Raw genomic sequence first — 14,361 nt, 5'->3', positions numbered from 1 at the left:
CATCGCAAAATTCCACAGTATTTTGGACATCTGTGTTGGTGAATCTTTTGCAATTTGTTCAATTAACAATGGAGACTGCAAAGAAGAAAGCTGTAGGTGGGATCTGCGTATTAGTAGCGGCTGCAGCAACACAACCAGGAGGACTTAGTTGGATAGCAGACGCGCTACCGTGACTACAGCTTTGGCTTCCAAACATTTGATCGCTTGCCCGTACGTGCGTGTCTCTATGTGCATGTCACGTACGTAACTTTGGGGGAAATATATGTTTCTTGCCGACTCTGATGGCGGCCGGGGTGTCGTTGAAAGCTACAACGCCCGCCGCCGCACCGCTGTCCTCACCTTGACTTCCTCCCGTCCCCGGGCTGCCGACCGCATCGATGATCGGGTGAAGTCCTTCGTCGCGCCGTCGATCGCTGGAACGCAGGTGAGCACGGGTCGTGATGAGCAGATGAGAGCTGGCGTAGGTGGATAGCTAATGTTTTTAGCATAGCTCTGTGAGGTCCCGTAGCTAAGTTAGCTTCAATGGCGTCGTTAGCAACAGCATTGTTAAGCTTCGCCAGGCTGGAAAGCATTAACCATGTAGTTACAGGTCCAGGGTTTAATAGTATTGTTGATCTTCTGTCTATCCTTCCAGTCAGGGGCTTATTTCTTTTGTTTATATCTGCAGTTAAGCCCGATGCTATCACGTTAGCTCCGTAGCTAAAGTGCTTCACCGATGTATTGTCGTGGAGATAAAAGGCACTGAATGTCCATTTCGCGTTCTCGACTCTCATTTTCAAGAGGATATAGTATCTGAGGTGGTTTAAAATACAAATCTGTGATCCACAATAGAAAAAGGAGAGTGTGGAATCCAATGTACCTAAGTTACGGTCAGAGCGAAAAAAGATACGTCCTGCACTGCACTCTAATCCTTCACTCTCACATTCCTCATCCACAAATCTTTCATCCTGGCTCAAATTAATGGGGAAATCGTCGCTTTGTCGGTCCGAATCGCTCTCGCTGCATTGAAAACAATGGGGAAATGTGAGGAGCCCTTCAACATGCGACGTCACGCTACTTCCGGTACAGGCAAGGCTATTTTTATTAGCGACCAAAAGTTGCGTACTTTATCGTCGATGTTCTCTACTAAATCCTTTCAGCAAAAATATGGCAATATCGCGAAATGACACATAGAATGGATCTGCTATCCCCGTTTAAATTTAAAAAAATCATTTCAGTAGGCCTTTAAGGATCTAGTCAGTGGTGTTTTGGTTGACAACGTCAGCATAATCTAGTATGAAAGTAACAATTGTGAAATTATTATTTTTCTGACTTGAAATGAAAAACAATTTATTGCTCTGTAGAGCAACCCAAATTTTCTTACAAATTAATTCAATATGTAATTTGAAGCGGAACAGCACTTTTTTGGAATTTTGCCTGTCGTTCACAATCCTTATGAAAGACAATAAGACTACAGTTTTTTTGCATCTTAATTTGTAAAAATTGTCTCGTTTTAGGTGGTTAGCATTGCAGCTAATGGGAGCAATCAATTCTTCCTCTAAATCGCTTTAAAAAATCATTCAAAACCCGCCAACAATACTTAATTTATGTTCTGTAACCTGTATAATATCCAAGCTTTAGCGACATTGTTATTGTTAGAGCGAACACGGAGGAACTAATTTTCCAGCGTAACAACATGCCGGCATGCTGCGGCATTAGCCGTAAGCTAACTACGGCAAAATATAAACTAGCTTCTACATCATAAACCAAATTGCTTTAGAGTTTGTAATGCAGAACACAATGCGATAGGACACCAATCTGTACAGGCTGAAAAACATGTACAATCAAATTACAGTATCTGTAATGTATCAGCCCACATTTCATGGTTTGTCTGTACACAGCTAGCTCCACAGCGTATGCACTGTAGTTGTAATAACATGCATGACTGTTTGTATCATGATCAATATTTTAGTGACTTACTCAATGGACAGTGGTCTTTTTGTTCCAAGCTGGCTGTGGATGTTTTTTCCAGTTTATTTTGGGTAAGCAATCAATTTATGTCAAAATAGCATGGCTCCAAGTTCCACGTTTACCACGTCAAAGTCGCGCCGACCTCACTCTCTCGGTTTCCGTCTGGTCCAAAGTTCTCTCCTCATGCTTGCTTCTATAACCAGTAGTTCATCTTCCATATATTAAACTTAAAAAAGATAAGGTTGTTAATCATTATTTGTCAAAAATAGTCATTTTTGTTGTCTGTTACCAAGTGTGCCGTGATTAGAAGACACTCGCATTTGTTTCCGGAAGTAGAACACACTTTTGTTACCGGAAGTCAGAAGTGCGCTGCCATGGAAACGAAAATAAATGTGCTGAGGAAATATGTTCCGCATGCTTAAAATGACCAAAAAAAAATTATTGAACATATTACATATTCAGGCATGTGATTTTTCCGTCTAAAGTCGGAATTCCGTCTTTTTTAATCTCGGGGGGGGAAAAAAAAAGATCTCCCGTTTTTCCGTTTTTTTTTCCGACCCTAAATCAAGATTCGAGACGTAGTTTATATTACGCCGTAGTTGATTGGTCGATATGTTCCTTGTGACCAATCAGGACATCTGTTATGAATGATGACGTTAATAACGTCATCTTTCATAATGGTTATTACCGCCATTTTCCATATGTAAACGATGTCGGTTCTCGAGAGAAAGGACGCTTTACGAGTAAAAGAAATTGATAAACATGTCAAAAATAAGTTTCGATGGGACTGGATGGAAAGGGAAATCACTGATACTGTTGGGAAGAAGGAAGTTACGACTTTGTTCGGTGATTTTATTCGGAAAATCGCTCGTCCCGGAAAGGTTTTGTGCACGTGGTGTCATGATAATATTGACTATGGATCACAAGGTTTCAAGGCTTTGGAAGTACATGCGAAACGCCAAAAACATATGAAACAACTTGAAGCAAGGAAAACGAACTTTTCACTAGCTGGTACTTTTGGATGTCAACCGAAAGTGACATCGAGAGGAAAGATCCACCCACAACCCACTTCAGTTGCAGACAGGGTTGTTAATAATGAGGTAAGCTAAAAAATATTTACTTGCGAAATACGCATGTTTGTTTTAAATATTAACCAATTATTGCTTTGCGAAATATAAATGGGTTTTTCTAAAAATAAAAAGCCACGTGAAAATATATTATGAAATGACAGAAATTCAAAGAGTCGCATTATTGACTCCAGTTAACAATTTTTTGAAATAAATTTGCATATAATGCTATTTTGTAATATTAAGTTCTTATGTAGTCTCTTGAAACTATTGTCAGTGGTGTAACAATCTTGAAGGTAAATATTTTCACACTTGTTTCATGCAATATGTCTGTGTCCTCACATTATTATTATTTCCTATTTTCAAATATGAGTAAACAATACTAAACCTGTTTGATTATTTTCATAAATTTATATCCTATTTTGGCGAAAAGAATGAAATGTTTACATTTGGTATTTTGTTATATTTATCCAAAAATCCAAAAAAGAAGCTACAAAAGCAGAGACCAAAAGGAAAATGCAGGCTGCTCAGAAATTTGCAAGGAAGGCTCATGTTAGGGCTCTCCGAGAAAGCTAATGTGTGAAGTGAACTGAAGTAATGTGGTAATACTGTAAATAAACTGTAAATAATATCACTGATCAATGTGACACCTGTGGATGTGAAATGAACACAAGATATTAGTGACTAAATACTGTTGGGACTGAACCATATACAGTGATTCATTATTATAATTGGGTTATGTATGTTCTATTAATGATGTTTTCATGTCTTTAAACACTAAAACATTTTCTTCAAATGGTGCTGTCTTTGTTAATTTTAGCATGTTAAATTGGTGAAAAACCTGGACCTGGCTGGGGGCCTTCGTCCCCCAGACCCCCGGAAATTTTTTCAGTCTTTTTCATTGTGGTCAAATCACATGCCTGCATATTGTTATGAATGTGTCTGTTATTACATTATATATAAACTTGCAGTGTGTATACAAAATGTTGATGGAGGGTTTTGAAGTTGTTTTAGAGGGCTTTGAAAAGCTACAACGGTGACTCCCATTAGCTGCATCTTCTAAGCGTTTTTTATCATTTTTAAAAATACTAAAAAAGAAGACGTGTGTTGTTGTCTCTCATAATTATTGTGAACAGTTGGCACAATTAAAAAAAAAAGTGCTGTTCTCCTTTAAAAATAAGGTCATGTTTGTTCAATAGACCAAGGTATATGTGAATACATTAACTCGCTTTAGTGGAGTTACATCGATAAAATAAATAAGTAACTCTGGTAGTGAGATAAACCATATACCAAACATGACATGGGTAAACAGTTAACATAAACATTTTTAAATGAATAGTAATCCAACAAACACATTTTGAATTTACATGTAATATACACATTTAGTAATGTAAAATACATACATGTTGTAAAATGTCCTGTAATGTAACACACACTTTTTAACAATCCAGTACATGTAATATAGATGTTTTTAAATGTCTAGTATGTAACATAAACATTTTAACAAAACAGTACATTAAATATATATGTTTTAAATATATGTGTAACATACACATTTTAAATATACATGTTAACATACATGTTTTAACAATTCAGTACATGTATTAAATATGTTTTTAAATGTCTAGTATGTACATCTAACTATCCAGTACTTGTAATATAGATTTTTAAATGTCCGATATATAACATGTAGTGTCAATATATTGTAGCGTGAACCAGCAGTGCTGAGAGGTGTGTGTTTGGGTCCATGTATGGGAAAATGGACAGTTGAGTACCTTGGACAAAAAGGTGGCGATAAGGAGGTGAAGATACATGTTTGTACAGTACCACAGATGAACTTCCTGCAGAAAAACTTTGTGTACAGGTGAATCCCACCTTTATCTATCTCAAACATTTAAAATTTTGTTAGTACCTCATACGTACTTGCAATTCTTCATGTTGACAGGACAATTCCATTCAATGAGTTTGTGAAGAGGGCATCTGAGAAGAAACACTCAGACTTCTTCCTGTGTGAGGTACATCTTTATGTAATTCTAACAAGTACTCTTAAATGTCATATTTTGCTGAATATTCTATAAAGTACTAAGTACCTATAATATCAAATATTCAGGTATTATTGTTGTACAAATTGCTCTTGTAGTAGATCCACAGGTACTATACAATAGTATATATGTCATGGGTGTCAAACTCTGGCCTCGGGCCAAATTTGGCCCGCCGTGCAATTTCACTTGGCCCGTGAGGTGATATCAAATTAACACTAGAGCTGGCCCACCGATTATAATACAGCGGCGGTGCCGCGGTACACCGCTAATTCTCATACTTGCCATACTTCTCGGGAGACTCCCAAATTTCAGTGCCCCTCCCGAGAACTGTAACGTCCCCTTTTCATCCAGTCCAACGATTGCTGGCTCAGTTACATAATATGTGCGGCTTTGGCACGCACACAGAAGTAAATGCATACTTGATCTTCAGCGATACAGGTTACACTGAGGGTGCCAGTATAAAAACCTTTAACATTGTTAGAAATATACGCCACACTGTGAATCCACAACAAACAACAATGACAAACACAATTCTGTAGAACATCCACACAGTAACACAACATACACACAACAGAACATATACCCAGAACCCTTGGCAGTACTAACTCTTCCGGGACGCTATAAGGTGTGTGTGTGTGGGGTGGTGGAGGGGGGTGGGGGGGTTGTATATTGTAGCGTCCCGGAAGAGATAGTGCTGCAAAGGGTTCTGGGTATTTGTTATGTTGTGTTACTGTGCGGATGTTCTCCCAAAATGTGTTTGTCATTCTTGTTTGGTGTGGATTCACAGTGTGGCGTATATTTCTAACAATGTTAAAGTTGCTTATCGGCCACTCTCAGTGTAACCTGTATCGCTGTTGATGAAGTATGCTTTGCATTTACGTGTGTGTGTGTGTGTGCGTACAGGAGCCGCTCATATCTTGGGACTGGGCGGGCACGTTGTTAGAAGGGATGAAAAGCGGACGTGACGTCAGCTCGTAGAGGACGTTAAAAGCAGTGCCTGTAAGGCACGCCCCCAAGACTGTGGAATACGAGATATAGTGACTGATGAACACCTTCGTTCGTTAATGAGGGATGCCTCAGCTCAAAGCCTGAGCCCCGACATTAATGAACTAGAATCCAAGAAAAGATGGCAGGTATCTGGCTTGGGCACATCAGATTAGATCAGTGTGTTGCAAACTGAGCAGTTTAAAGTCCTGAATGGTTTTATTCATTATTTTATTTTCAAATGTATTAGCCTGTGGAAAAAGTTAATGTTGATATTTACCTCAGAAGGCTGCAAATAGAAAAGAGGCATTCAATTTTTATTTAAATTGTATTTGATGTGCCATTGATATTTTTTAATTATTATTATTATTATTTGAAACTCGATTTTGCATGTCACTATAAAGTTATATAAGCCTTGCTTGTTCAATATTTATTGCAAAACGTGTTTGGGTCCCTATCAAAAAGGTTAATTTGTTCAACCTTGGCCCGCGGCTTTGTTCAGTTTTAAATTTTGGCCCACTCTGTATTTGAGTTTGACACCCCTATTATATGTCATACTACTATGTAGAAAGTAAATATTGCAATAACGTTGTGTTTTATTTTAGGATGAGAGCTATTATCTTCGATCTTTGGGAGAAGATGTTCGAAAGGTATTAAGATGGATCCAGATGTTGAGATTTTTTTTATTAAGTGCACACTTTGTCTTCGTAGGAACCTGCTGACCTCAGCAAACAATTCCCAGAGTTAACAGAAGACTTCTATCTCCCTAATTTCTTTGATGACCATCAGTTTTTCTCCAGTGTCTTCCGCATCAGCTCCTGTGGTCTTCAGCTGTGGACACACTACGACGTGAGTCTTGTCAACAAAGAAAGAAGTCACCAGAAGATGTATTTCTTAACAGGAATAACATAACTTATTGTAATAATAGCATTCTTACTAATATTACTTAATATAATAAATAGCATTCTTAATAATATTACTTATTAAAAAAAATAACTTCTTAAAATGGTTTATATTAATTCAGTTAATAACAATTTTAAGGTGGTTTATATTATTTCAAGTAATAACAAATAACATTCTCAAGGTGGTTTATATTATTGCGGGTAAAAGATAACATGCAAAAAAAAAAAAGCATCCTATGTCTAAGCGCGACGGTTTGGTACGGCAGCTGCACTGCACAAGGGAGAAAGGACTTAACCCGAGTGGTGAATATAGTTCAGTGGATCACAGACTGTTGTCTGCCAGAGCTAGACTAAGTTCATAGCTCATGATTCCAGATGACACCAAGGGCCTTATGTATTAAATGTGTGTAGTATGGCTCGATCTATTTTTAAACAAGATACGAATTAAGAAATTATCGTAATATCGATATAATTTATTTCACAATAAAGGCCTACTGAAATGAATTTTTTTTATTTAAACGGGGATAGCAGATCTATGTGTCATACTTGATCATTTCGCGATATTGCCATATTTTTGCTGAAAGGATTTAGTAGAGAACATCGACGATAACGTTTGCTACTTTTGGTCGCTGATTAAAAAAAGCCTTGCCTGTACCGGAAGTGGCGTGACGTCACAGGTTGAAAGTCTCCTCACATTTCCCCATTGTTTACACCAGCAGCGAGAGCAATTCGGACTGAGAAAGCGACGATTACCCCATTAATTTGAGCGAGGATGAAAGATTTGTGGATGAGGTACGTGAGAGTGAAGGATTACAGTGCAGTGCAGGACGCATCTTTTTTTGCTCTGACCGTAACTTAGGTACAAGCTGGCTCATTGGATTCCACACTCTCTCCTTTTTCTATTGTGGATCACGGATTTGTATTTTAAACCACCTCGGATACTATATCCTCTTGAAAATGAGAGTCGAGAACGCGAAATGGACATTCACAGTGACTTTTATCTCCACGACAATACATCAGCGAAACACTTTAGCTACGGAGCTAACGTGATAGCATCGGGCTTAACTGCATATAGAAACAAAAGAAATAAGCCCCTGCCTGGAAGGATAGACAGAAAATCAACAATGCTATTAAACCATGGACCTGTAAATACACGGTTAATGCTTTCCAGCCTGGCGAAGCTTAACAATGCTGTTGCTAACGACGCCATTGAAGCTAACTTAGCAACGGGACCTCACAGAGCTATGCTAAAAACACTAGCTATCCACCTACGCCAGCCAGCCCTCATCTGCTCATCAACACCCGTACTCACCTGCGTTCCAGCGATCGACGGCGCGACGAAGGACTTCACCCGATCATCCGTGCGGTCGGCGGCTAGCGTCGGCTAGCGCGTCTGCTATCCAAGTCTAAGTCCTGCTGGTTGTGTTGCTGTAGTCCGCCGCTAATACACCGATCCCACCTACAACTTTCTTCTTTACAGTCTTCATTGTTCATTAAACAAATTGCAAAAGATTCACCAACACTGATGTCCAGAATACTGTGGAATTTTGAGATGAAAACAGAGCTTTTTGTATTGGATTCAATGGAGTCCGAATACTTTCGTTTCAACAATTGATGTCACGCGCATACGTCATCATACATAGACGTTTTCAACCGGAAGTTTAGCGGGAAATTTAAAATTGCACTTTATAAGTTAACCCGGCCGTATTGGCATGTGTTGCAATGTTAAGATTTCATCATTGATATATAAACTATCAGACTGCGTGGTCGGTAGTAGTGGGTTTCAGTAGGCCTTTAAAATGACCAAACATTTTAATATTTGTTGTGTACCTTGCTTCTCCCCTCGTTTCCCACTCCCTCTCAAAACTCCATGGGTTACTAAACCCTTCCCTTTCCTCCTTCCAAGACGTGCTTGCACGCATACGAACATCCATGATTGGTTGGTTGTTTACTATGATGAGTAATAGTTGAGATTGGTTGAGATTAGAGCAAAACATTAGGGACAGGCCAATCAGAGGCAAGATAGGGCGGGTCATTGAACCAGAAAGGGAATTTGCGACATCCCAAATGACGACGAGAGCGTCGGAGAGGAGAAGAGGAAATATTCAAGCGGGCGATTTGGCAGAGGGATTATCTTCTTTAGATTTTTCTTTTAGTGATGTAGACGGCGTCCAGGAAACCCACAATGCGTCTACTTTGCCACATTTGGACAAATGTATGCGTCTGGATAAAACATTAATTTGAGTGGTTAACCATGTAAGCCCAAATCAAAACTGTTCACGAGTTGCCAAGCCGGGCATATTTCACACGAGAAATGCTGCCAAAAATGTATGCCGAAGTGAGGAAGATCATAGCCGCACAATTAAGTTAAGTCACTTACTTGGCGCTGACCAGAACTGTACGTGCGTGACAGTCCATTACATCGTCGACTAGGAATTAAAAAGTGTCTGCCTGCTTATTTTTGTTCTGAGTTTGATACATTTTGTATTATTTGCACAGCTATGTTATTTATTTTACGTATAAAGAATATTTTTCTATTTTAGTTATGTTATTTAATTATGTGCTACTTAAACAGTTTATTTTCTGTGCTGTTAATACCTATATTGACTAACTGGGTTAATAAAAGTGCCACTGACTGTTTACAGTACAGTTGTCAAAATAAATATCTTTATATGTATACTTTCACCGGAATATATACCGAGATATATATCGAATATCGAGTTTAAGTAAAAATATATCGATATATACTTTTTCCTCCATAACGCCCAGCCCTACTGTGTAGGCTCAAAAACCTGGCGTACGGCCTTTTTCACGACAAAGGTGAGATGTATTAAGAGTGAACTGATCGTGGAAATTTGTGGTGCCTCACCCTCCTGTTTTTTGGAGTATAAATATTTGGGGTTTTGACACCATCCGCTAGACTAGATCCGACCAATCTAAGTCTATGAGCACTAACTGATGAAGCCTACTCGGATGAGCTGCAAAAGTCTTCTAAAACAAATCAAACAGTCCAGTTGCGGTCGATTGAATGCCCTGAGATGACAATGACCTGGATGAATGGTAACATTTATAAACATTCTTCAGGTGGTTTATTTTGTTTTATATAACAACATTTCTAAGTTGGTATGTATTATTTCAGGTAATAACTTTTTTAAGGTGGTTTATATTATTTGAGGTACTGTAAGGCGCACTTAAAATCCTTTTTTTCCCCTCAAAACTCGACAATGCGCCTAATAACCCGGTGCGCATAATGTACGGAATAATTCTGGTTTTGCTCACCGACCTCGATGCAATTTTATATGGTACATGGTGTAATGATAAGTGTGACCAGTAGATGGCAGTCAAACATGAGCGATACGTGGTAAGAGGTGTAATGGCAATATCACTCAAGTAAACAACACCAACATGTTATATGTTCCATTGAAAATATAGAACATACACACGGCCCTCAAATATCTATCAAAATGTTTTAGTACGACTTTGGTAAGCTATGAAGCCGAACCGCTTGGTGGATTGTCGGCGCATTAAACATAAAAGTATTATTAGGGTATGTGTATAACAGGGGTGGGCAATTAATTTTTACCGGGGGCCGCATGAGCAACCCGAGCACTGCTGGAGGGCCACACCGACAATATTTCAATTAAATTTTGCTCAAATTATTTTTGATATACCGTAAGATAGATAATAATAATATTTTCATTTAACCTAACTTATCTTTATACAAAAGCAGATGGCTTTTGATGGTTTTATTTTTAACACTTCTTACACAACACTTCCTGATGTATATTACAATACAAACATTTCAATTTCTGTCACTTCATCCTGCATCCTCTTTGTTGTGAACGTAGCACGCCTGTAAGGTGATTGGCGAAGAAGGAAGAAGCGTTGCTGTTGCGGAAATGAGGAGTGAGGATTGGTTTTCCTTTTGGAAAGAACGAGATAAGTTGAGCTGTGTTAGTATAGGTTGGTCAATAAAAGTTTAAAAAGAGCGTCAGACTTGGTGTGCACTTCTACTGGACGCTACAATTGATGTCACAAGTGGGATGAAATGCCTCCCAGTTCGCCTTGCCATCAAACCTGGGAGTCTTCATTGAGGGCGGAATTCCCCCCGTGGCAAGCAGCGTGGCTGCACCTGTAAACCCGAGCGCTCTCTCTCTCTGTCTCTCTCTCTCTGTCTCTCTCTCTCTCTCTTTGCAGCGAGCTCCTCACGTGGCACGTACCTCCCGATGAAGTAGCACACAAACAGTGCAGTATGCGCAAAGTTTTACTTCTGACACCAATTGTAGCGTCCAGAAGAAGTGCACACGAAGTCTGACGCTCTTTTTAAACTTTTATTGAGCGAGCTATACTAACACAGCTCAACATCTCGTTCCTTCCACACGCATGTCTCCTCACTTCTCATTTACGCAACTCAAGAAGACAACATCTACTTCAGCAGGTCGTTACACTATATTCTTTAAAGACAGCAACGTGTGTACCACAAATAAGCACACGGCTTTACCTTTACTTGGCAGCCCATGTCTTTTTTAAAACACGCCATTTGTCATCAACTTTTCTCTTTTTAGCGTCTCGGGGATAACCGGGCATCACTTGTCGCTGTGCGCCTTCCCTCACAGGACATACGCACATATAACACTTTTCAAAATAAAAGCAGCACAGTTGTATTGCACGCACGACAAAGATGTTTTTTTTTAATTTATTTTGTATTTGTGATTGCCGCTGCGCGCACGAGCATACGTCCGCACGGAAGTAATACAAATAACGCTTTTCAAAACAAAAGCAGCACCGTTGTATTGCACACTCGAATAAATTTATTTTGTAATTTATAATTGGCCTCACGCGGGCCGGACAGGGACGTACAAAGGGCCGGATGCGGCCCGCGGGCCGCAGAATGCCCAGGTCTGGTGTATAAGGTAAGACATATTATCTGGCGTTTTGTTTCGCAATATTATGCAAAAGCAACTTTTCTTACCTTCTGGTACCTGCTGATCTGTATTTGGGATCTTCATAAATCCTGAAAAATTGCGCGCGTCCGCCTTTGTAGTCCGTGCCGACAACATAGTCGATAGGCTTCTTCTTTTACTCTATCTTCTTATGTGACTTTCATCCTCTGCTGTTGCCATTTCTAATATAGAGTAGTGTAAAGTACTTTCTTATATCTGTCAGTAAACTCGCCATGAAAGTGCTAAAACATACCTGTGTAGTGAGTTTATACTATTCATCCAAGGAACTTTAGTTATTAGAGTTCCGGTCGGACGGTTTTTCACGGGACACATTTGTTGTTGTTTCCGGATGAGGAGATGCTGCTCTGTTATTGATTTAAGTAAAGTTTGAATTTCATTAAAACAGTTAGCTCCATCTTTTGACACTTCTTCCACTCCCGTCCTTGCACGCTACACCGCTACAACAAAGATGACGGGGCAAAGACGCTGCAGAAGGTGAGCCACGTAAATAAGACCGCCCACAAAACGGCGCATCCGGAAGCGATTGTCAGAAAGCGGCTTGAAGATGATCTGTAAAACATAATCTTTGCAACATTTTGACCAAAGAACCACCATTACATGTTATGTAGACCACAAGGAAGTGTTTTTAATTTAGAAAAAAAAAAAATATATATGACTCCTTTAATGCGCCCTATAGTAAATAGTTCTCTGATTAGGGACCGGGAGCAGGTGAGCATCCCGACCACAAATCAGAGCCAGGTAACGAAAATCAGCACCCATGGCAACTAAGAAAACAAAAAAAGGGTGCTGAAACAGAAATAAACAACAACTGAGGAAATACCAAACTAAACCAACGGATCATGACACTTTATATCATTCTTAAAGTGATCCATATTATTTTGGGTAATAACATTCTTAAAGTTATCCATAATTTTTCAGGTAATGGATAACCTTCTGGCTCAGGTGACTGGCAGGAAGAGGGTGGTTCTCTACAGCCCCCAGGATGCTTTGCACCTGTATATGTCAGGCAGGTAGAGGTACATTATAAGGTTCTGTCTTTGAATGTAGTGTAATGTTTTATTGTTACTGGGTGCTAGGAGACAAATCAGAGGTGGTAGACATTGACTCGCCAGACCAAAACCTGTTTCCTGATTTCCTAAAGGCAGTGAGGTACGAGTGTACGTTGGAGCCTGGAGATGTGCTGTTCATTCCTGGTAAGAACATTCATTCCAGTTTGCAAACACTCTCTGAGGTACTTCTTCTTGCAGCGCTGTGGTTCCATAACACGCTTGCACTCCACTTTGGTGTTGCTGTCAACATCTTCTGGCGCCAGCTGCCAGAAGACCGCTACGACAAGAAGGACCCTTATGGTAACAAAGACCCGGTGGCTGCAAGTCGAGCCCTTCAAAGTCTGGAGCGAGCACTGCACCACCTGGAAGAACTTCCACCCGAGTACCGCGACTTCTATGGACGTCGAATGATTCAGCAAATACAGAAGCGTACCTTCTTTGGCTGTCAATCAAAAACCATGATGACAAAAGCCAGCTGCTCCTCAAACCTGGATCACATTTGACTCATGGAAGATGAAGTTATACTAACAGAACTCTTGTACAAAGTACACAAAAGTTCTACCTGAGAAAAATATGATACCTTCCAGAAAAATAATTTTTTAAATTTTAATATCAAAAGTATGATCTCTATTGAAGTAAATTAATTAACTCATATTATGTGTTGCATATAGTGAATGTTTATATTCATCTTGGAGAAAGCAGACCACCAGTTTAAGTAAATAGTAGTATTTCAGTTTGAGCACATAATTAAATAGGCCCCCTTCGTTGGACATTCGCATGTGGACTGGATTAGTTCTCTTAGGACAGGGGTGGGCAATTAATTTTTACCGGGGGCCGCATGAGCAACCCGAGCACTGCTGGAGGGCCACACCGACAATATTTCAATTAAATTTTGCTCAAATTATTTTTGATATACCGTAAGATAGATAATAATAATATTTTCATTTAACCTAACTTATCTTTATGCAAAAGCAGATGGCTTTTGATGGTTTTATTTTTAACACTTTCTTACACAACATGATGTATATTACAATACATACATTTCAATTTCTGTCACTTCATCCTGCATCCTCTTTGTTGTGAACGTAGCACGCCTGTAAGGTGATTGGCGAAGAAGGAAGAAGCGTTGCTGTTGCGGAAATGAGGAGTGAGGATTGGTTTTCCTTTTGGAAAGAACGAGATAAGTTGAGCTGTGTTAGTATAGGTTGCTCAATAAAAGTTTAAAAAGAGCGTCAGACTTGGTGTGCACTTCTTCTGGACGCTACAATTGATGTCACAAGTGGGATGAAATGCCTCCCAGTTCGCCTTGCCATCAAACCTGGGAGTCTTCATTGAGGGCGGAATTCCCCCCGTGGCAAGCAGCGTGGCTGCACCTGTAAACCCGAGCGCTCTCTCTCTCTGTC

The 14,361-nt window shown here is 39.6% G+C and overlaps 1 protein-coding gene across 2 annotated transcripts in view; it reads left to right on the top strand.

Annotated features, from left to right (window-relative positions):
• The window catches only part of tyw5 (tRNA-yW synthesizing protein 5), a 14,769-nt gene extending 1,171 nt beyond the window's left edge, over positions 1 to 13,598 (top strand). Inside the window, exons 2-8 of one of the 2 annotated variants that reach the window (XM_062068550.1) lie at positions 4,727 to 4,881; positions 4,963 to 5,032; positions 6,649 to 6,693; positions 6,755 to 6,892; positions 12,828 to 12,915; positions 12,986 to 13,102; positions 13,157 to 13,598. In XM_062068550.1, the coding sequence (XP_061924534.1) occupies positions 4,727 to 4,881; positions 4,963 to 5,032; positions 6,649 to 6,693; positions 6,755 to 6,892; positions 12,828 to 12,915; positions 12,986 to 13,102; positions 13,157 to 13,461 (918 nt within the window). In that variant the 3' untranslated portion in view covers positions 13,462 to 13,598. The remainder of the gene's footprint in view (positions 1 to 4,726; positions 4,882 to 4,962; positions 5,033 to 6,648; positions 6,694 to 6,754; positions 6,893 to 12,827; positions 12,916 to 12,985; positions 13,103 to 13,156) is intronic. The other variant, XM_062068551.1, reaches the window with a different exon arrangement.
• Positions 13,599 to 14,361: the final 763 nt, after the last annotated feature.

Source organism: Entelurus aequoreus, linkage group LG13 (assembly GCF_033978785.1).
Source record: "Entelurus aequoreus isolate RoL-2023_Sb linkage group LG13, RoL_Eaeq_v1.1, whole genome shotgun sequence".
In the NCBI taxonomy this organism is placed as follows: Eukaryota; Metazoa; Chordata; class Actinopteri; order Syngnathiformes; family Syngnathidae; genus Entelurus; species Entelurus aequoreus.
The sequence above is the reverse complement of the archived record's forward strand: the minus strand, read 5'-3'. Positions and strand labels throughout refer to the sequence as shown.